Genomic DNA, 22,873 nt, shown 5'->3' on the forward strand with positions numbered 1-22,873 from the left:
TACTGGTTTGGGGAGTGGAGGGCAAGAGATAAAGGCAATTTGGCAATACCAGAAGAAATCCAGTGATGAAACGCAGAAGGGGAAGAGAACTCAGGGAATGAAAGAAAGTGGTGTTTTATTTGATCTCATTCTTTCCACAATATAATGCACAAGATTGTGATAGAATAGTAATATTTGCCATATTGCTACTAAATATATTCCTTTCATTTATATAGCTCTTTCCATATGAATTACATTCAAATGTTACTTGGATTGTTGAAAGTCTGGTCTAGTACTGATATGTGTTGCTAAAAATATTTAGAACTTGCCAGGCCTTTGTTCTGAGGATATTTCTTTATGTGTTTTCCACTCCTTCAGGTTGCCATCATCACAGAGATCAGTCTTGTGCTGGGAGAGGAATACACAGTGGAGTGGAACACAATCATCAGAGATGAAGAAAAAATAGACTGCTACCCTGATGAGCATGGTGCTTCTGAAGCAAACTGCATTGCCCGAGGCTGTGCCTGGGAGGTAACCTCACTGAGGTGTTGATGGACACCCAGATCTTTAATCTTAGGCGGCAATTTCTTGAGCATAGCCCTAGTACCCAGGTGTGTACTTCAACTCCATAGAAACAGGGCTTCCAAAGAACCTGGTCTTGAAGATTAAGTATGGATTGAAATGGTGTATTTTTAATAAGTATTTTGCTTTGTGTCTAGAAATTTACTTTTTGTCAATATCTTATTATATGTACATGAAAGAATGATGTGTTGGCTCCATCTCATACAGATTGCCTTCTCTGATTATTTCTATTTGACAACTCTAGGACCACCTGTTGATCTACAGTCTCAACTTTCCTTTCCAGGAATCCAGTTCTGTTGGAGTCCCTCATTGTTATTTTGTCAATGATCTGTACTCTGTGAGCAATGTCCAGTACAACTCCCATGGGGCCACGGCTGACATCTCCTTAAAGCCTTCTGTTTATGCCAACACCTTCCCCTCCACACCTGTGAATCCCCTCCACCTGCAGGTGACCTACCATAAGGATGAAATGCTGCAATTTAAGGTAAACATGGTACTTTTGTCAGGTACTGAGTAGGCCCTTTTTAGTGACATTACATTTTTTTGGTCCATAATAATGATATACACACAAAAAACATAATTTTATCGATTCTATTCCTTTTTCTGAGTTAAGTTTAGAGTCTTAATTTAAGATTACTCTTTTAAGTTTCATGCCATAGTAAACAAGATCATTATACTGTTAAAAATGCAATGAGAACTCATTGATAGACCAGTTTAACCTGTTCTAGTTTTCATTTAGAAAATGTTTGGGGCTACTCTCTGGACAATAGTTAGACAGACAAGACACTGAGAGAGAGCTTTTAAGGTTTCCAGTTGCTTGGGTTGGGGTGGGGACTGAGCTTTGACTAGTAGAGGACAAGAGAAAGAGAAGAATAGATATCTTTGAGACTCAAAGTGGGGTTACAAGATCTGGGAACCCCAGATCTTGATGCCCATACTGATAAGGGAGAGGGAATCTTGGACAATGTTTATCATCTTCTTTTTCACATCTGTGTGGGTTTTGTGACATTAACTGAAGTGAAGATTTCCGAAAAGGTTTATACTTGGACCATATAAGACTATACAAAATGATAAGTTATTTTTTGGGTACTATATTTGAGGTATCTGTGAAATAAGTACTGAAGTACAGTAATTTTTCCCCTTATATGGGGAGAAACTAGTTGTTGTTATGTCAGTTTCTCTATTAAACTTTAACCTTCTGGAGAGCTGGAATTTGGAATTTACTCCTGTTGCTTCTGAAATCTAACAAAGAAACTCATGGATAGTAATCATTGACAAGTTTGTTGAGAGAATAAACAAAGGGATCATACCAATGTGCTGGGCCTAAAAGGTTTTGCACAATCTGAGATTAACTTAGAGTCTGAGTTCTTTTACATATTCTAATTTAGGGAAGATGTTTTGCTTTTTTTTTTTTTTTGTTATCAGAGATTGGACTCAGGGGCACACAACCACTAAGCCACATCCCCAGCCCTATTTTGTATTTTATTTAGAGACATGGACTCACTGAGTTGCTTAGTTCCTTGCTTTTTTGCTGAGGCTGGTTTTGAATTTGTGTTCATCCTGTCTCAGCATCCCAAGTCACTGGGAGATGCTCTTTTTGTTTGTGTCCTCACCATAGTATTAGCCTGTAGAAGGTACATAATGGGTCAAAATAAATAAACTTGCTCATGTTCTAGGCTTTAGTTGTGCCTACCCCACCTCTCAACCATGCAGTAACTCTGTCCAACATATTTGCATCTTTTTGAGTTCATTTTAATACTCTGTGTTTTGTGTTTGTTGTTGCTTTATTGTCCTACATATTTTGTTGGTTCATTACAGTTGTACATAATGGTGGGTGTATTTGTCACATATTTGTACATGCACACAATATAACAATAAATTTGATCAATATCACTCTCCAGAATTTCTCCTTCCCTCCCTTCCTCCTACCCCTCAACCTTTTTTCTCCATTCTACTTATTGCCTTGTGATTTTCATGAGACTCTATTATAACTTTCTAGTCCTTTTTCCGTTCTAGCTTCCATATATGAGAGAAAACATACTACCCTTGCTCTTCTGAGTTTGACTTATTTAACTTAACACAATGTTCTCATGTTTCATCCGTTTTCATGAAAATGACGTAATTTCATTTTTCTTTATGACTGAGTAAAGTCCATTGTGTATATATACCATATTTTCTTTATCCATTCATCCATTGATGGCCATGTAGTCTGGTTCCATATTTTGGCTATTGTGAATTGTGCTGTTTTTTTTTTACATGTGCATGTATATGATTCACTATAAGATTAAAGTATGATAACATTGATTCTTCAGGATAATTACCAAGGAAGTTTTATAGATGGGTCATATGGTAAATACATGCCTTGCCTTTCCTAGTTTCTTCAGTGTTGTTTTTTAAATCATTAATGGATGCTGTATTTTGTCAAAGGTTTTCTCTGCATCTGTTTTGATGACCTAGTGATTTTTGTCCTTAATTCTATTTATGTGATATACCACATTTATTGATTTGTGTATGTAAACCATCCTTGTATCTCTGAGATTAAACTAATTTGGTCAAGATGTACAATTTTCTGAAGATGTTGTTGAATATATTTGGCTAATAATATTTTCTTAAGCATTTTTGTACCCAAGTGATATTGGGATCGTAGTTTTCTTTCCTTGATATGTCCTTACCTGGTTTTTGTTGAGTATGAGAATGGCATCATAGAATGACATTGCAAGTATTTCATCCCTTTTTATTTCATGGTATAATTTGAAGAGCATTGAGATTGGGTCTTTAAAGTCAGGTAGAATTTAGCTGATAATCCATCTGTTACTAGGCTTTTCTTTGAAGGCATCTTATTACTGCTTCTATCCCATTACTAGTTATTGGTCTGTATAAGTTTTCTATGTCTTGATTCAATTTTGGCAGATCATAAGTGTCTAAAAATGTATCGATTTCTTCTAGGTTTTCCAATTATTTCCCATTAGAATGTAAATTTCCCAAAACAATAACCTTACAATATTCAGGTCATTTCTTGTGTCTAATATGATATTATACTAGGATATATTTATCCTAGGCACTCACTGCATCAATTTGTATATCATTTCTGCAATTGTCTGTTTATTTATATCAAAAAGAGTTCCTGGGGGCTGGGGTTGTGGCTCAGTGGTAGAGTGCTTGCCTAGCATGTAGGACACTGTGTTCAATCCTCAGCACCACATAAAAATAAGTGAATAAAATAAAGGTATTGTACCCATTAACAACTTAAAAAAAAACAAAAAAAAGAGTTCCTGTATTTGGGAGGAAACAATTCTGAAAAACTTTCAGGAAATCACATCCCCTTAGATAGTCACACACAAAAATAATTCAGAAATCATTTTTAAATATAGCTCTGATTTTGGAATAATTTTCAAGTAGATGCCAATGTCAAAGGAACCAGAGAGTGTAATGGAAGCCTTAAAAATGAATATGACAGACTCAGAGCAAATTTTAAATCTGACACTATTCTTTTATGTGTTAAGTCAATCTCAGTTATCTTGAACTTAAAGAAGTCATGAAGGATAACATCCAGACATATTGTCCAAGATGTCATGGTTCTGCTAAGGGGGTGGATTTTAGGAGTAGAATTCTTGCCTAAATTATATTTAACAGATAATTATTTTACACATTTATGGTGTTAATTGTGATATGTGATCCATATATGCATTCTGTAAATTCATCAATTCAGAATGAGCAGGTCATACATCAATCAAACATCTATCATTTGTGTGTGATGAGAACATTGAGTATCCTTTCCTCTAGTCATTTTGAATTACATGATACAATATTGTTATCACCCTCTGTATAATAGAATACCAAAGCTCATTCCTCCTATCTGTATCCTTACCTAAAATTGATTTCCTCTGGCCTAGATTTATGATCCCAACAGTAGTCGGTATGAAGTCCCAGTCCCCCTGAACATTCCCAGGGCTCCATCCAGCACCTCCGAGAATCGACTCTATGATGTCCTCATTAAGGAGAATCCATTTGGGATCGAAATTCGCCGGAAGAGTACAGGCACTGTAATGTAAGTGGTTCCTCTTTTGATTTGCAGTTGTTGGGTACCTGTCTATTCCTTTCCAGGTCAAATGTCCTTGGAGATACCTGGCTCTAAACCTCACATTGCCATTTTTCAAGATCCATACATAAATTATTTCCTTCAGCTCTGTTCTTATGGGAATTGTTTGGTAGCTACTGTTTTAGATATTGTGTTTATAGATAGATGAATTATCTGGCCTAATTACAATGAAAATAATTTATCTGACAACATTAAAAGGAAGTTGAGACAGTGAAAACTGTCTGTAGGAAAATGTGCAGGATAATCAAGAGTTATAATGAGGCTATTGCTTTTGATACCATCAAGTTAGTTCTCATTAAGGAATTGACATTTGAGAAAAAGACATAGAAGAGAAGAAAGAACCTCCCATATGGATCTCTGAGAGAAGGGAAAGAATGTTTCTCATGGAGGGAATAGGAAGAGCAGGAACGATGAAACAGGAGGTAACTTGAATAGTGAAGGGAATAAACCAGTCCACAGTAGTAAGAAAGGAAGTGAGTGGTAGAAGATGAAACTGGGATGTTAGGTGGGTTGGATCAGATGTAGTCTGGAAGGCTTCATAGGGTGTTTTCATGAGAAGACACTGAAGGGCCTAAACAGTGTGGTGAAATGACACAATATACTCTTAAACATATCATTCTGGATACCTGCAGGAAGTTGTATGGAGTGGTAGCAGGTGAGATGGTAAGACATGACTGAATTTGGTTTCTTGGTAGAACTGAAAGAAGGGTGTGTAAGAAGGAACAAGAATATGAAGGGCCACTGCTGGGGTTACTGCAAGAATATCTGTGATTAATCAGACAGACTTTGTGTTGAGTTAGGAGATGAATGGATTCTCGGTTGTGGCAGAATCAAAGTTTCCAATGTCCTTGAAAAGTCAGAGTTTTAGTGAAATAAGCCAACCCCCAAAACCAAAGGCCGAATGTTTTCTCTAATAATCAGATGCTGATCCATAATGCAGGGAGGTAGGGACTAATGAAGGAACTTTGGATTGTGCAGAGGTGAGTGAGGGGAGGGGATTGGGTGTGAGGATGGGCAGAACAGTGGAGTGAGACGGACATTTTTATCCTATATACATGTATGATTACACTGCCAGTGCGTTCTGCACCATGTACAGCCAGAGGAAGGAGAAGTTGTGCTCTATTGTGTACAATGTGTCAAAATGCATTCTACTATCATGTATTATAAGTTAGAACAAATTAAAAATAAAAATTAATTAAAGAAAAAGAAAACCAACATTTGGAAGGCAATAGGCAAGGTGATTTTCTTTTCTGAATGTACCCTTTGTGTGTGTGTTGCAGTTGGGACTCTCAGCTCCTTGGCTTCACCTTCAATGACATGTTCCTCCGCATCTCCACCCGCCTGCCCTCCAAGTACATCTATGGCTTTGGGGAAAATGAGCACACAGCCTTCAGGAGAGACTTGAACTGGCACACGTGGGGCATGTTTTCCAGAGATGAACCCCCCGGGGTAAGCAGACAGTACGATGGATCAGTACTCTGCCTCTTTCTTGCCATATCATGGTCACCTTGTGCTTCATGAAACCAGACTCAACTTAGATTTTTTTTTTTTATTCTTTTGGGGTCATTTTTCATGTGTGTTTCTTATTTATTTAACTCATTTCAGAGAAAAGATCAGATCATTTAGTGAACAAATTTTTCTTGAGTTACATTCTCAGGCACAATGACTTCTAACCTTCTTCCATTTCTCCCCTGTGACTCTCAGTACAAGAAGAATTCCTATGGCGTCCACCCCTACTACATGGGACTAGAGGAGGATGGCAGTGCCCATGGAGTTCTCCTGCTGAACAGCAATGCCATGGGTAGGATGGTGCCAGGGCTCCTCTTAGTTTGTATTCAAATCAATTATCTTGTGTAACTGTAGAATTTATTTGACCTATGAGCATCCTGATGTCAAAAGTAGTATCTCGAGTGTGGCAGTTTCTTTTTATGTTAATTTTGGTCCAGTAGCATGGGACAAGTTTAAATCCAATTTTTGCTTTGGCTACACTCACCTAAGAAGGATATCAATCCTAATTGAATCCCGAATATTCTGAAGGTCAGTTGGTGATAACCAGATACATTATTTACATTAATTATTAAGCTATGAGTCAGAGAACTCATTTGGTGACTATGAATATGGGAAGAAAATATTTTAAATATAGGGATCAGGAGAAAAATCAGGAGTCTGGGAAAATGAAATGTGTGTAAAATCTGGTGAAATCTGAATAGGCTCCATGCCCGAGTTAATATTTTCTTAATGTCAGTTTTCTGCTTCTATAGCCTATAATGGTTATGTGAGCATTGTCATTGGGGGAAGCTGGGTGACGTATACTTGGAAACTCTTAGCATTAATTTTCAAACTTTTTGTGAGTCTTAACTGATCAAGTCAGTATAACAATTTTAAAACAACATAATAAGAAAACATCATAAAGTAATAAGATATACCAAAGGAAAACATGCAGAGATGGGACCCTGGAACCCCGTAGTCTTTTAGTGAACTTCTACAATACTGGGTGGGTAAGAGTACAGAATACCTTCTCTTAATACTCTATAAGGCAAGAGATAAAACATATAGATTTCAGAGGTAATTCCTCACCCTGAAGGTTTCCAGCTTGGTTGTCATTTGTCACTTTCTTATCTTTTCAGATGTGACATTCCAGCCCACGCCTGCCCTCACATACCGCACCACAGGGGGAATTCTGGACTTTTATATGTTCTTGGGGCCAACTCCAGAGCTTGTCATCCAGCAGTACACTGAGGTAGGAGGGAGTTCATTTGGTAATCATATATTTGTACAGCACATCCTAAATATTTTAAAACCTGTATTCATTAGTATAATGCTATGTGATTACTGGAATTGTTGTTGTATCTCAGAGACAGGCATGTTACAGATTCAGGACAAACGAAAACTTTCCAATACTTCTTATATTCATAACCTAATAATTTCAGGGTAGCAGGAGTAGACATGGTAAAAGTGGCATGCTGAGTAAAGTGGTAGTTGGAGATGCTGGTGGATTGATAAAGAGATAAAGGATTGCAATATTGGTAGTTGAAAAAGAGGTTGTGGGTACAGCTCTTGTGATGGTGGACAAGATGGTATGGGGACTGTGATGGTAATCATGTTTATGGGAATGGTGAAAGGCTGATGAAGGGAATGGTGATGGTAATTGTGGTAGTGTGGGTGATGGTAGATCTCTTGATGTGACATTGATGGTGGTATTGTAGGTGGTGATATTGGTAGTGGTTATGATGGTGGTGGTAGTGGTTATGCCAGTGCAGTGATATGGCAGTGAAGGTAATGAGTGTAATGGTCACGGTTGAGGTGAGTGGTAATGGTGGTGGGGATAGTTTTGGTGGTGATGGTTAAGTGGTAGTCATGATGGAGAGGTGAAGGTGGTGGTGGTGAATGTGGTGGTAATGATGTGATGATGGTGATAATTTGAGGCCTGATGGTTATGTTGGTGGTGATGGGTTTATGTTGATGTGGAATGGTGGTGACAGTGGCAGTTGTTGGGTAGAAAAACTTTAATATAATACTACAAGCTCTTACCTATTACTTACTACATATTAGAGCACTTTACATTTATTAACTCATTCAGTCTCATAAAAATGTTATGAGACAAACACTAGTATTATCTTCAAGTTACAAGTAAAGAAACTGAAAACCTAAAATGTTTACTTAAATTTGAACAAGGTCACAGAATCAGCAGGACATGGAGCCTTTGTGCAAAACAAGGCATTTCCCCCATGGGTTCTATTCTTCTCAGCAATATCCTAGGTACTTCTAGGAAAGAGAGCAAATTTAGATTTTTCCAGTATTCTAGGAGAAGGATCTCCTTTCTAGCAAGCTTTCTCAAGGTGTCCCAGTGGTTTTGCATCTGCTAAGGTTCTCTTTCACTTTTAATTTGTTGATATTCTAGCTTAGAATAGTATATTCTTATTATTTTGTGTATACTTTTAATGTGTCTGCTCTTATAAAGACTAAAATGAAGTAGAATGAATCTGACTTAATTTTCCTATGTACATATATAAATGTGCCACAGTGAATCTCCACATCATGTACAAACACAAGATTGGGAACCTATTTATAGGTATACTTCATGTTTGTATAAATATGTCAAAATATACTCTATTGTTGGGTAAAACTAAAAAGAACAAATTAGAAAAAAAAACTAAAAAAATCCATTGTTAGCAGACCTGCCCTATGAGAAATCAACATGAAGAAACAAAGACTACTGGCAAAAGTAAATACAAATATATATATATTTGTATAAATATATATATATATTTAATATATAATATATATATAATATATAAATATATATATATTTAAGACTAATCTGCTCTGCTCTGTCCATTTTCTAGGTGATTGGACGGCCTGTGATGGTACCTTATTGGTCTCTGGGTTTCCAGCTGTGTCGCTATGGATATGAGAATGACTCTGAGATCGCCAGCTTGTATGAGGAGATGGTGGCTGCCCAGATCCCTTATGTATGTCTAAGTCATGGTGCACTGGCTCTGTGATTTGTAGCTAACCCAGGCATCCCTGTGTTTGGATATACTTATTGGGTTTTTTTGAGGTTTTGCAAAGATATAAAGTGCTTTTTAACATGATGCCACACTGAGCCTCATCTGAGCACAGTTATACAGAGGGGAGCCAAGGTACATGTTATGGCACTTGTGACTATCAAAGGAGGTAGAGCAGACTCCAGGACATTTTCTGCTGTAGCGTGCTTCCTTGAATTGCTTTTACATGACTTGAAGACATTTATTCTGAAAGTCTATGGTTCCATAAGAATAAAATCTCCCTCGACAATAGTTTGCTTTAATTGAAAAACTTACCTCATTCTCAGATCATTGTGTATGTAGCACTTATGAGTGCTACAGTATAATGTGCCATCGGCCCTAAATTAATCAATGTCTGAACGTAGGGATCCTGGGGTAGATTTCTAGAAGAAATATACTTGGATACAAGTCTGTGCTTCCCTTTAGGCAAGAGCTGTGCAATAGTATCAGCTTATCCTGTGGACCAATTTCATATTTAATTTTATTGGACTTCCTTTCCTATGGTATACAATTGTTCCATGAATGGAGAGGACATCACTTGATATATGCCATTTTAATGAAAAAACTGTGTGTGATTAACCCCATGATTATAGAGTTTAAAGCAATTACAAGTTTTTCTTTGGCTTGTTTGTAGTATATTTATAATTCCTTATTTTATTATTTTATTAGGAGTGAATTGTTATCATTACTTTTTATGAACATGAACCACTGATAGTATGTCCAGCCCCTGCAATCATTCCTATGTGGCTGTTGACAAAACAATATTTCATCTGGTGATTTTATTTATCCTGACAACAATCCTTTCTGACAGGAATCATTATCCTAGTTTTGGCTGAGTAGGATATTTTTTTCTATGAGTGAAAACTTGAAAAATTAAATGATTTCTAAGGATCCATAAAGAAGAAATGATGGATCAGGGATTTGCAAGGGTAAAAGGAAGCCATTTGAATTCACCATCAGGAGTGGGAGTGTTTCTCCTCTGGGAGCTGGACTTTCAGCACCAGCAGCCACTGTTTCCTTGTGTCCTCCCCCAGGATGTGCAGTACTCAGACATTGACTACATGGAGCGCCAGCTGGACTTTACCCTCAGCCCCAAGTTTGATGGGTTTCCAGCCCTGATCAATCGCATGAGGGCTGATGGGATGCGGGTCATCCTCATCCTGGTGAGTCCTTTTGTGCCTGTGTGGATGGAGTGTGTTGAGAGAAGGACTGGGCTTTGGTGGAGAACCACTTTTCGTGTCCCTCTATCTATCTGAAGAACAGAGAAATCCAAGTACAATAAGAAGAGTATATTTCCAGGGGCTCCGAGAAACTCTAGAGGGCAGATGGAAGCTAGGGACCTCCCAATGAAGAAGTTCTTTTCTTCTGTCCCAATCTCTCTCTTAGTTTTGCCTACTAACTTGAGCTTTGCTTGCAGGACCCAGCCATTTCTGGCAATGAGACACAGCCCTATCCTGCCTTCACTCGGGGAGTGGAGGATGATGTCTTCATCAAATATCCAAATGGTGGAGGCATTGTCTGGGGAAAGGTATGATCTAAGTGGTGACTACTAGTCTCCATCGTGGGAGAGGGCCATAGTTTGTGTGTTTGTGTGTGTTTTACCCTTTTCTTGTGGATACTGAAGTCATTAGTTTCTATTTCTTAATTAGTATTTATTGATATATTGAGGACTTTGTGGATTTCACTTTTATATTGATAAACCTTACATGATAATCAAAAGTTTTATTACTCTGTAGGGTGTGGTTGACAGTCTTAGGTAATCCTATATAGGGTAAATTGCCTAGTACATTGCTGTTAAATATTTTTCTCTCTGCAGGTGTGGCCTGATTACCCTGATATTGTTGTTAACAGCTCTCTAGACTGGGACAGTCAAGTGGAGGTAAAAGGCTCTTTGTGTTAGTTGGGCAGCTATACCCACTATACTGTACATGCCCTACTTAAGAAATACATCCTGGGTGTCAGTGTATGCTGATGCCTTTACATACGGTATTCTTCCAGGTTGGGGAGAGTAGGTATTGCTATCTGTGGGATTTCTTACTCAAAGAGTTAAAATTATTACATTACATGGCTTTGGTCACACAATGTTCATTTCCAGTCCAGGCATGTCATATTTCAAAGGGCCATGGACTCTCCATTCCATGAAACCTGAAGATGAGCTCTCTGTTTTTAGAATTAGTATACTTCTTGCGATTGTCATTGCCTTGGGTATCCCTTGTAAATAGAATCTCCAACTTTTTTCTTAGTGATTGGGATTTTCCCTCTGCACATCTTTTTTTTTTTTTTTCATGGATGGTCTTCTTCCTCTTCACACTTATAATCTTGACCCCCACCTCCATCTTGCCTAGGATCTCTCCTCTGACTTTTACCTCTTGGTTTCTAGCATTTAATGGAAAGTTTGTCCCATCTTTGTAGTAGCTTCTTGCTTGTAATGGATCAAGGTGTCCCATGATTCCGACCTAGTTTCCTTTCAGCTTCAGAAGCATTTGTTGCTTGAACACCTACACGGTTTCATACTTGTCCAGGGAGCCTTCAGCCTGATTGTGAGGTCAAGCTGTGTACCACCTCCCTCAGCCTGTTTATCATCAATTGTGTGCTACCTGGAACAGGGCCCTCAGGGTAGGGTGGGAACTCATGTGGAGAGTTACTCTTCTGGACATCCTTACCGTATTTATCCCTTATTCCACAATAATTATTCTTTCTGGCCAGGCACTGTAGTAGGGAATGTGAAGTCTATGAACCTCCACAGAGGAGTTGGGAAGTCAAAGAAAAGGCCTGCTTCCCCAGGGCATCTTCAAGGGTTGAAGGAAAAATGAAGCAAGATTCTGTGTGGTTAGCAAAGAAGTATGAGTTTTAGTGTCTCAAAACTCTATCAAGATCATGGATTAAATCGCAGAAATATCAGCACTCTGGGAACAGAGCACAGCAACTGTGAATTATGGTGTTAGCCACTTAGCATTTCTGGACAAAGACCCTTTTGGGATCTTTTTCCAGGCAATATAAGATTCTAGCCAGTGGATGGATGTATAGGAGAAAGACTCTGCTTCCCAAGGATGAGACTGGCAGGACTAGGGCCAAATATTCATGCCTTTTTAAGACTAGCAATTGGTTGTTCCTAGAGAGAAAGATCTACGTTTAGATAGAACCATCATATTTTTTATGAGCAAGGCCTCAGGAATGGATACCTTCACACAGCAGTAATAACAGCAATGCTGTGATCCAGTGGTGTAGAGTTACCTGGTGCTGGTATCTGACCTTCAGGACCCCGGTGGTAGGTAGCAAAAGTCCTCTAGATGCAAAATGATAGACCCCAACCTGGGACCCCAACCTGCTTGGATATTGGACTGTGCATCTGTACATGGTGGAGGTAGATGCAGTAGAAGAAATAGAACCTGAACTTGGGTAAAGTGTGAAGATTAGAAAGAACGATTCAGACTCAATTTAATTTTTTTTCCTACTCTCCATATCTATTATCTATAAATGAATTGATCAACCTGTCTGTTCATTCATCTAATCATGTATCTGGGTATGTTTTTAGTAACAATTCAAGGGAGAAAACCTAGTTGACTTTTATAGAGGGTCACTTGAAGTTTGGCCATTCAAGTACTTCATGTGGACAAACAACTGATCATGGCAGAGACATTATGAGACATGTATTCCCTGTCTCTAGATGTTTACATTGGTAGATGTGTGCTTTCATAAGTTATAGGATTGGTTATTACCTTATGAATTCTATAGCTAGTCAGCCATTAGGCCATTCTAACTATGGTATTGAGGGGATTCAGAAGTCTGTGTGTCAGTGTGGGTTATCACAGTGCTATGGGAGCACCATGTGACATTTAGTGAGCAGTGACTATAGGTGCACATAACTCTGATAGCAGGGTGTTCTTTACAAATAATTCTCTTGCCCCAAGTGCCAATTGTGCCTTTGATGAGAAACACTTCATTAGATAGCTCTGTCAGGAGACTGAACAAGTATAAAATTTATATGAGACCTCCATGATGAGGCTGGCTATGTTGGGATTAGTCATGTCCAGGTCTGGCATTGCTGAGGGCAAATGATACAAATAGGAAAGCAAACAAACAAGCAAACAAATGGCCGAAAACCCATGGAACAGTAGATTTCTGAGTCAAAACTTGCATGTGTGATTCAGTAATTTTGGGAATTGAGTTAGGGTAGTATGCAGTGAACTGTGTTAAGCCATCTTGGGCCATTCCTACATATGTGAACATCTCTGTTTGAAGATCAGGGAAAGTGAGGACAGAAGCAATACAAGGATTAAATTCGAGAATGGCAGAGAATATTTAGTGTATGGGCAAGGATCATTCCAGCAGCATGTAGTTAGGTTATTGAACTCTGCTTGGCATAACTGCCCTTATATCCCACATAGGATGCAATTCTCAGCCAGGAACAACTGATCTTGGCCATTTTCTCTAATACCCACACCCCTCTCCTGTCATGGTTTCTGACATGGCCATAGCTGGAACTCCTTTCAATCCCTGTGAGCCAGATCTGTGCATGCCAATCAATTTCCATATTTTTTGGTGTTCCTTTTTTGTCTTTTACCTAGAAACATGAGTTTCTACTTGCCTGTGTTGTATTGTGTATGAGAGCTGGAGTGCCCCTACATCAAGTCTTTGTGTCATTCACTCTACCTCAACACCAGCATTATTGATCTCTTTGATACCTATAATATACAAAGAGGCAGCAATTGTTTTGAGACACACCAAAGTCTATGATGTGCCCTAAGCAACAACATGGAGTACATAGACATTCACTGATATTTGCTGCTGTGAGGTATTTGAGCCCAGAAAATTTATTATTATTTTCTTATTTTTATGGTAGGTTCTAAGGTGTGTATTGTTGAGAATCTAGAAATCAATTAGAAGAATATAAGACAAGGTCACTTCTTCTGCAAAGTTTAAAGTCTAGTTCCGAAGTGATTCCTTGGATCCACTTTTCATGCTCAGATGAAGACATCGCTCTTCCTGTTTGAGCGAAGAAGAAGAGATTTATTAAAGCGTCCTCCTTAAGTTCTCCCATAGTATGTTACACACGACTGCAATGCACATGTGGTTCTGAAGCCATAGAAAACACTCATGCATGCCAGTCTAATGTCATGAAATGTAATCTCTCCCCTTCCCCATGTTCCCAGTGGAAATGACACAGTACCATGCCACCAGTACGTTGCCTTCCCTCTAGTAGAGTACCTATGATACCTGCCCTTTCCAGCTACAGTTGCTCCCTGCCTCCTGCAGGATCTTCAAGGAGAGCTTAAGAAATGGCCAGATAGAAATTGGAGGCTGGGCATCTTGAAGCAGGGGACAGTGAGTCAGGGTGTTAATTTGATACCATTTATGATGGTATGAAGAGGAAACAGTTTATGGTCATTTTCAAATATGTGAAATTCATCCTTATTTTCTCCAATACCCTCAGTATATTTCTAGTAAACCTAGACAATATGTAGGCTCTGTTCAGACTAGCACTGTCTACCATCAAGTGGTACTTAGTATCATGTAGTTCTTAGAAGATGCCTGTTTATTTTCTAATGTATTTGTTTGGATGAAATGAATTATATTTTGTTTTTATAGGCATACCGAGCTTATGTGGCCTTCCCAGATTTTTTCCGTAATTCAACTGCCTTGTGGTGGAAGAGGGAAATTGCAGAACTATACTCCAATCCACAGAATCCAGAGAAGAGCTTGAAGTTTGATGGCATGTGGATTGTAAGTGTGTGTGTGTATCTATCATTGCTTAAGACTATATGGAGCACTGATACTTAGTAAAGATGATGATAATCATCCAAGAAATAATTAAAAGGTTTAGGACAGCATTTCTTCCAGTGGCGAGTGGAGCAGCCCTGACTCCCCTGTTACTTAGTACCCTACCAGAGTCCTGCTATCTCACTTGGAGGGTGAGAGGTGGAAATCCTTGGAATTTTGATTGCTTTAAGAGAGATTTTTTTTAACCTCTCTAGACAATAATTCTGTAGAGGTAATTGAGCATTCTGTCCAAATCTCACCAGGATTTGGTGAATCTCCCATGGCACCAATCTGTAAGGATTATTAGATGTTGGATGATTTATTCAATATTTTGTTGTCTCCAAATTTTCAGTAGGTAACTATCTTTAAAAGTAAGTGATGTCTGTGTCTGACATTTCTAGGATATGAATGAACCATCGAGCTTTGTCAATGGGGCTGTTCCTTCAGGCTGCAGTGATGCCAGTCTGAACCGTCCTCCCTACATGCCACGTAAGGACCCTGGGGTTCCTCCACCTGCACTGGCTAGAAGAAAGATGACTATTGCAAGAGCTCAAGAGGCAGAGATTTGCCCTGATCACTCAGGGAACAGATTCAGGGTTGCTGTGATTTATTGAGGCCAGAGACTTAAAACATTTGAAGCACTTTACCAGCAGTGTGTGTGCATGTGATTGAATTCCTTGGGCAGATTCTTGATTTGTCCAAAGAACACTGAATCTATTCCAATTTCCAAGTCTGTCAGAACATACCCAAGCTAACCATTTTTAAAGGAGGAAAGATTTTTAAATCTTTTAAATTTTTAAAGGAGGAAAGAATTTTAGTCCCTGGTTATAGAGGAAACTGTTCACCACATTGTTGCCAGGATTTGGGGTGGGAGGGGAGGGACCTGGAACATAATTATCATTGAGAGGCATGCCCCTGGTAATCTGTTTCCTCAAGTCGGACCCAACTGCCACACTTTTCATTACCTGCTAATAGCTTGCTCACCTCTGAATTCATCAATATATTAACATGTTGATATGGTTAGAGCCCTTATGATCTCCCAAAACCCCACTCAAAACGCTGCTGCTTTGGACAGCAGGCCTTCAATTGTGAGTCCTATGGGGTGTTTTAAGATCCAAATGCTCTGTGAAATTAATTAGTTTATCCACAGGAAGTTATTTCACAATTGGTAAAGTAGTTGGTAAAGTAGCTCTGTGTTGTGGAACCGATGGATGATTGAGGTGTTCTTGCATATATATCCAGGCTCCAGAAAATATTCTTTCCATGAATCTTGTGTCCTTCCACAGATGATTCAGTTTTCCAAATCTTAGTGCTCTAAACTGTAGGACAGGTAACCCTATCTTTTTCTTAGAATGATGATAAAATGAAATGAAATAATTTACATTCAAAGTCTAGCTTAAACCCAATTTGATTGTGTTTGAAAAGCCCTTGTCATTTTCCATATCTCAGCTTCCTCCAGGAAACATGCTGAGGTCAGGTTAGTCTTTAGTTCCAGAGTTCAGTCCCTTAAAGAGATTAAAGTCTTAAAAGAATCAGGGCTTGCTTTCACCTTCCTAAATCTTTTCCCTCAGATTTGGAGTCCAGGGACCGGGGCCTAAGCAGTAAGACCCTATGCATGGAGAGTGAGCAGATCCTTCCAGATGGCTCTCGGGTGCGGCACTATGACGTTCATAGCCTGTATGGGTGGTCCCAGACCAGACCCACATATGAGTAAGTGATTGTCTTCCTTCTGAATTGGCATAGGCTATAGGGGCAAAGGGAGTAATGGGCATAGCTTCCCTAGTTTTCTTGCCAGAATTCTTTCCAATGGTTAAAGAGTATTTAATTATAACCCAACAGGAATTGTTAAATATTAAATAAAAAAAAACAATCCTTCAACATGGAGCCAGACACTGTTATTAAAATTTGGAGTATGGATTAAAATCAGTCATAGTCTTATCAATGAGAAATTAGTAGGCCTAACTGGGAACAATCATAGGGTCACATCAGTAAGTATTACACAATATAGTTGTTTCTGTAATAGCATTAGTTACAAGAGGTCAAGGGATGGATATCACTCCCATGTGTATGAAAATGTCACATATATATCTGCATTCTTTTTTTATTCTTATACAGTAAATGGACCTTCTGTGGAATTAGCATAGTACCACTTTAAAACTGAATTATTAATACAAATTATTCCAAGTATATTCCATAAAGTCATTTTCCCGCTTCTTCTCAAATAAAGAAAACAAAGGACAAATAATAGCAAGATTTAGTGATTTTGTGTGTGGAGGGCTAATCCAGTGAATCCACAATGTGGTGAAATTCATTATTATAAGAGGATATACCCCTGCTAGGCATTCCATAAGTCAGTAGGGTCCTTTCCATTGCATAGATTTCAATATTCCCTCCAAATATATAGATCATATTTTCTCACCAAGTACTTGGCTCAAGAGCTATAGAGGGGGATGCTCTACATCCATTCTTCTTGCTATGTCCTCAATTCACCTGTACATTCCCCTCCTACAGAGCTGTGCAGGAGGTGACTGGACAGCGAGGGATCGTCATCACCCGCTCCACATTCCCCTCCTCTGGCCGCTGGGGAGGACACTGGCTGGGAGACAACACTGCTGCATGGGACCAGCTGAAGAAATCTATCATTGGTGTGTGGCTTCTTCCCAGGGGCCTCTGCTGCAGGGAAGGGAGCTGGTGTCCTTGGGAAAGGAGGGAGGAGAGGGCGGGGCACACACATGCCTCTCCTGACAGCCGTGGTTCTCATTGCAGGCATGATGGAGTTCAGCCTCTTTGGCATCTCCTATGTAAGTGACCTTTGCTCCTCCTCATCCCTAAGAGGACACTGACACCCGTGAGCAATCACCCACAGGCTGGTTTCATTTCCTCTGGTTTCAGACGGGAGCAGATATCTGTGGGTTCTTTCAAGATGCTGAGTATGAGATGTGTGCTCGCTGGATGCAGCTGGGAGCCTTTTACCCCTTCTCCAGGAACCACAACACCATTGGCACCAGGGTAGGACCTTCCTCCTTGCTCACGTGCTTTGCGTCACATGCTGTGCAGCCTTCACCTTGGAGTCCCAGTCCAGACCATCTTTGTTCCTGGGAGATTTTCAAAACCATCAAAGCGCCTCACAATTGCCAAAATGCACAGGATTATCAGAGGATTCTTTAAGTGTAGGAAGGATTGTTCCAAGTATATCCCTGAAGTGTTTTTTCTGGGAAAGTTCCATGAGGTCTCCTGGAAGATCCTCACTGACTATTATCGGACTATTCAGTATATTTCAGAGTGTCACTTGTAATCACCTTTAGGTTATCTGTGTGTGATGTACTTGGATCAAGCTTTCCTTTACCTTCTTTGCCCCCTAGGGTCCCTGGGTTGGGCTCTCAACACCTTTGCTTTTATTCCTTAGAGACAAGACCCTGTGTCCTGGGATGCTGCCTTTGTGAATATTTCCAGGAGTGTGATGGAGACCCGATACACCCTGTTGCCATATCTGTACACCTTGATGTTCAAGGCCCACACGGAGGGCAGCACTGTGGTGCGGCCTCTTCTGCACGAGTCAGTGTCCAGCTGGGGTCCTAGGGACTGATGCATAGTTTAGTTTTGTAGGGTGGCAGTTGATGCAAAAAATTCTTCTCAATGAAGATAAGATTTATTTTGTCATAAGCTCTCCAAACCACAGAGTCCACACTTTGCACTCTGTTTTATTCACACTATGTGTTATTGAGAAAGGCTATTTATTGAATGAAAAATATTTGAAATGATGCAACACAGCCTGATTTTTTTCTAATTTGTGCATGCACAGACCTCTGTATGTGGTGTAGCTATTGAAATAATTAAGGCCAAGTGAGTCGACATCATAAAAAAAGTATTGAGGGCCTTCCTTGCAGTTTGAATGTGCCATCTGGAAACAGTGGAGAATTTTTCAAGTGTCTAAACATATCTGGAGCATTTGTGATGTCAAGGTAACTTGACATGTAGAATATTGAAGTCTGTGTATTCCTGATCCATATAGGCAAAGACTAAGGATGACATAAGATGGAGTTGGAGGGGAGACTTGCCTCTGAACTTGAGTTGTTCCTTGGGGTCTTGGGCTGGGACTCTGACTGTGACATCTTCTTACCTTCCCAGGTTTGTGTCAGACCGTGTGACATGGGACATAGATGATCAGTTCCTGCTGGGTCCAGCCTTCCTTGTCAGCCCCGTCCTGCAGGCTGTGAGTATGGAGGCCTCAGATGTGTGGTGGATCCCAGGTGTGAGGGTGTGTGAATAGGGGCAGGAGAAGAAGCCTGGTGCGTGTAGATCCCGGGACATGGCTGCTTGTTCTACCTTTGTGTCTTCTTCTCCTTCTGAGCAGAAGTGCAGCACATAGGTGTTCTGGCCTCAGTTTCCTCTAGTTCCTGCTAGTTCCTAGAAGTTCAGGTTTATTGGACAATCAATTAAAAATGGTAGCCTTGTGATGTATTGAGATATCATTTTACTTTATTGATTAAATATGGAGTCCAGGGTTAGATGGGGCCTCAGTGTGAAGAATCCATCATAGTCACGGTCACCACGGAAACAGGCTTTCCTGAGAACCCCTACTAGCCCTTCCAGCCTTGCCTTGCTTTTGTGCAAGGTCCTGCAGGCAGCAAGACCATGTCTTCACTTCCTCCATGGAAGCTTAGGATTCTGATTAAAACACCAAGAGATCACACCTTCCTCAAACCTGTTCTGCGTCCAGAGTGTTCTCCTGATCCACATCTACCTCTAGGTGTTTATCTTCTAGAGGGATGTTCCCTTGAGCCTGTGAGCAAATGTGATTCTTGTTCGTGACTTCCTGGATCCCTAAGGCTTATGTGGAAGTCCCTTGTTTTGGGACTGTCAACTTTTTTTTGTGTTTTTTTTTTTCTTGTGTTTGAAATGTTGAAGAATGGAAGACTTCCTCAGTAATGCTGATCTTTAGGACTCTGAGACAGATGGGTATCAGCCACCACAAACTGGCTATCCCTTTCCTGCCTGTATTGCTTAATAGGTCTTGAGAACAGTGCCTCATGCTCACAGCTTGTTTGTGTTTTATTTTAGAATGCCAGAAATGTGAATGCCTATTTCCCTGAAGCCCGCTGGTATGATTACTACACAGTAAGTTTTTCTCAATATTTCTCTAACTTGCAACATGTAGGTACAAAGATTTTATATCTGATAGACCTCAGGCAACAAGTTGGCTGTATGGTCTCTTACAAGTGGCTTACAACCTTGTAGCCTCAGTTTTCTCTCCTCCACATGGGCCAGGTCCACTCTTTCACAGGAGCTTTGAGAAACAGCAAATCAGTTTCTCACTCAGCTTGTTGTGGGAATTCATGCCATTTATTACCTTTTCTTCTACATTCACTCTTCCCTGTTCTGAAACACTAGTAAGTTCTTAAAATTGTGCTATAGTTTTTACTTTTATCCTCCCCTACTGAAAAATCCCTAAATACAGAGAGAGTTCTTTCACCCTCTCTCTTCTTTCACATTTCTTCTTCTACAGTATAGATGCTGAAACAAAATTACTCTGTATTAATTACCTAAGTAAGTGGACTATGAGGCAGTGTGCAAAGGATCCACAGACCTGGGCCTCTACTTGCAAATCTAGTAGGTGTACAGGCATTGACCAAAGAAGAAGGAGAAGAAGGCTGTTGTGTATATGGTTGGCCTGTGTCCTGGAGTCCAGATGAAAGAACAAGGTGTTTGAATGTGTTTTCCATGATGGGGGTTCCTTTAGAAAACAGATGATTCTTGAAGAAGACTGAGGAATGTCCTCACTGATGTCAGGCTTCCTCTTCTGACTTCCTGAGGAGAACAATGTGGGAGACTAGAAATGCGGGAGGAAGGTGGGCAGCAACACATGTGCTGGCCCCTCTCATCCTAGGGATTGCAGTGGGATTGTGTGAAAACAGGGTGAGGCAATGGAAGTGCAGTCCTCTCTTTTTTGTCTTGTGGAGCACTCATTCCTGTCTTCCCTTCTTTATTGCCTGTGGGTCTGTTCTTTGGGTGGCAACGTGTTTGGGTTCTGCTATGGGCTTTCCCGCCAGGAGTTTCAGGGCAGAGAGCAGCCAACTTTGTTTAGTTGAGCTTAGCCTTGGCCCTGAGTGTGCATGTGGACTGTGCTATTCACTAACAGTTGTTTTAGTGTGTTGGGACTTTCTGCTGCAGGGCTTGGGGTAGGGTTAAACCAGGGAGGACCCTGGGTACCCAGTGTTGTGTGGCCTACCATTGTGTGGATGAGCTTGACTGTGTGACCTGGGGTGTGAGGTCTTCCCTACATTTTGCACTTCTGGCATCTCACAAGTCTCCTACTGGCCCCTGCCTTACACAGGTGCCAAGCACTGTACTGAGCTGTAGGTGTTAGCATCCTGGACATATTTCCCCATGATGCTTACTATGTAGAAGTGCTAATGTTTGCTTTATGAACACTAATGCATTTAAAATAAGTATGTGTACCACATTAAAGAAAGCCAAATGTGAGAACTAAGAAACAATTTTTCTAGAATGACTTCTTTTACCTTATATTTTTAGTAGTATACAGCTTCAGCTGAAGAAGGAGAGGTACAAGGAATGAAATGGAAAGATAAAACTTGATGCGGCAAACTACTTAGAGAAAAGGAACACTTTAATGTTTGTTAAAAATGAGTTTCCTCTTGTATGTACTTTTGTATAACTCTGAGGGTCTCCTTCCATTTCCATGCAATTTCCCTTCTCTCTCCCTTTCCCTCCCACCTCTCATCCCTGTTTAATGTTAATCTTCTTCTCATGCTCTTCGACCCTACTCTGTTCTTAGTTCCTTATATCAAAGAAGACATTTGGCATTTGTTTTTTAGTGATTGGCTAGCTTCACTTAGCATAATCTGCTCTAATGCCATCCATTTCCCTGTAAATTCTATGATTTTGTCATTTTTTAATGCAGAGTAATACTCCATTGTGTATAAATGCCACATTTTTTTAATCCATTCATCCATTGAAGGGCACCTAGGTTGGTTCCACAGTCTAGCTATTGTGAATTGTGCTGCTATGAACATCGATGTAGCAGTGTCCCTGTAGCATGCTCTTTTTAGGTCTTTAGGGAATAGACCGAGAAGGGGAATAGCTGGGTCAAATGGTGGCTCCATTCCCAGCTTTCCAAGAAATCTCCATACTGCTTTCCAAATTGGCTGCACCAATTTGCAGTCCCACCAGCAATGTACAAGTGTACCCTTTTCCCCACATCCTCGCCAGCACTTGTTCTTGTTTGACTTCATAATGGCTGCCAATCTTACTGGAGTGAGATGGTATCTTAGGGTGGTTTTGATTTGCATTTCTCTGACTGCTAGAGATGGTGAGCATTTTTTCATGTACTTTTTGATTGATTTTATGTCCTCCTCTGAGAAGTGTCTGTTCAGGTCCTTGGCCCATTTATTGATTGGGTTGTTTGTTCTCTTATTGTCTAATTTTTTGAGTTCTTTGTATACTCTGGATATTAGGGCTCTATCTGAAGTGTGAGGAGTAAAGATTTGTTCCCAGGATGTAGGCTCTCTATTTATACAAAAGTACATACAAGAGGAAGTGAGGGGAAGGGGAAAAATAATACAAGGGGGACAAATGAATGTCAGTAGAGGGGGCAGAGAGAGAATAGGGGAGGGGAGGGGAGGGGAGGGGAAGGGGGATAGTAGAGGATAGGAAAGGCAGCAGAATACAACAGACACTAGTATGGCAATATGTAATTCAATGGATGTGTAACTGATGTGATTCTGTAATCTGTATATGGGGTAAAAATGGGAGCTCATAACCCACTTGAATCAAAGTGTGAAATATGATATATCAAGAACTATGTAATGTTTTGAACAACCAACAATAAAAAATTAAAAAAAAATCTGTTCTTCAGAAAAATAAAAAAAATGAGTTTCCCCTGGTT

The 22,873-nt window shown here is 39.9% G+C and overlaps 1 protein-coding gene across 2 annotated transcripts in view; it reads left to right on the top strand.

The window, feature by feature from the left end:
* The window catches only part of Mgam (maltase-glucoamylase), a 174,428-nt gene that overhangs the window by 58,335 nt on the left and 93,220 nt on the right, over nt 1-22,873 (top strand). For both annotated transcript variants that reach the window (XM_046434116.2, XM_058575723.1), the window contains 12 exons: nt 358-510; nt 845-1,045; nt 4,455-4,609; nt 5,941-6,109; nt 6,365-6,461; nt 7,288-7,400; nt 9,007-9,132; nt 10,242-10,370; nt 10,625-10,735; nt 11,024-11,086; nt 14,797-14,931; nt 15,369-15,456. In XM_046434116.2, the coding sequence (XP_046290072.1) occupies nt 358-510; nt 845-1,045; nt 4,455-4,609; nt 5,941-6,109; nt 6,365-6,461; nt 7,288-7,400; nt 9,007-9,132; nt 10,242-10,370; nt 10,625-10,735; nt 11,024-11,086; nt 14,797-14,931; nt 15,369-15,456 (1,540 nt within the window). The remainder of the gene's footprint in view (nt 1-357; nt 511-844; nt 1,046-4,454; nt 4,610-5,940; nt 6,110-6,364; nt 6,462-7,287; nt 7,401-9,006; nt 9,133-10,241; nt 10,371-10,624; nt 10,736-11,023; nt 11,087-14,796; nt 14,932-15,368; nt 15,457-22,873) is intronic.

This window comes from Marmota monax, unplaced genomic scaffold (genome assembly GCF_021218885.2).
Source record: "Marmota monax isolate L192 unplaced genomic scaffold, Marmota_monax_Labrador192_F-V1.1 WCK01_AAM20220418_F8-fsc00122, whole genome shotgun sequence".
In the NCBI taxonomy this organism is placed as follows: domain Eukaryota; kingdom Metazoa; phylum Chordata; class Mammalia; order Rodentia; family Sciuridae; genus Marmota; species Marmota monax.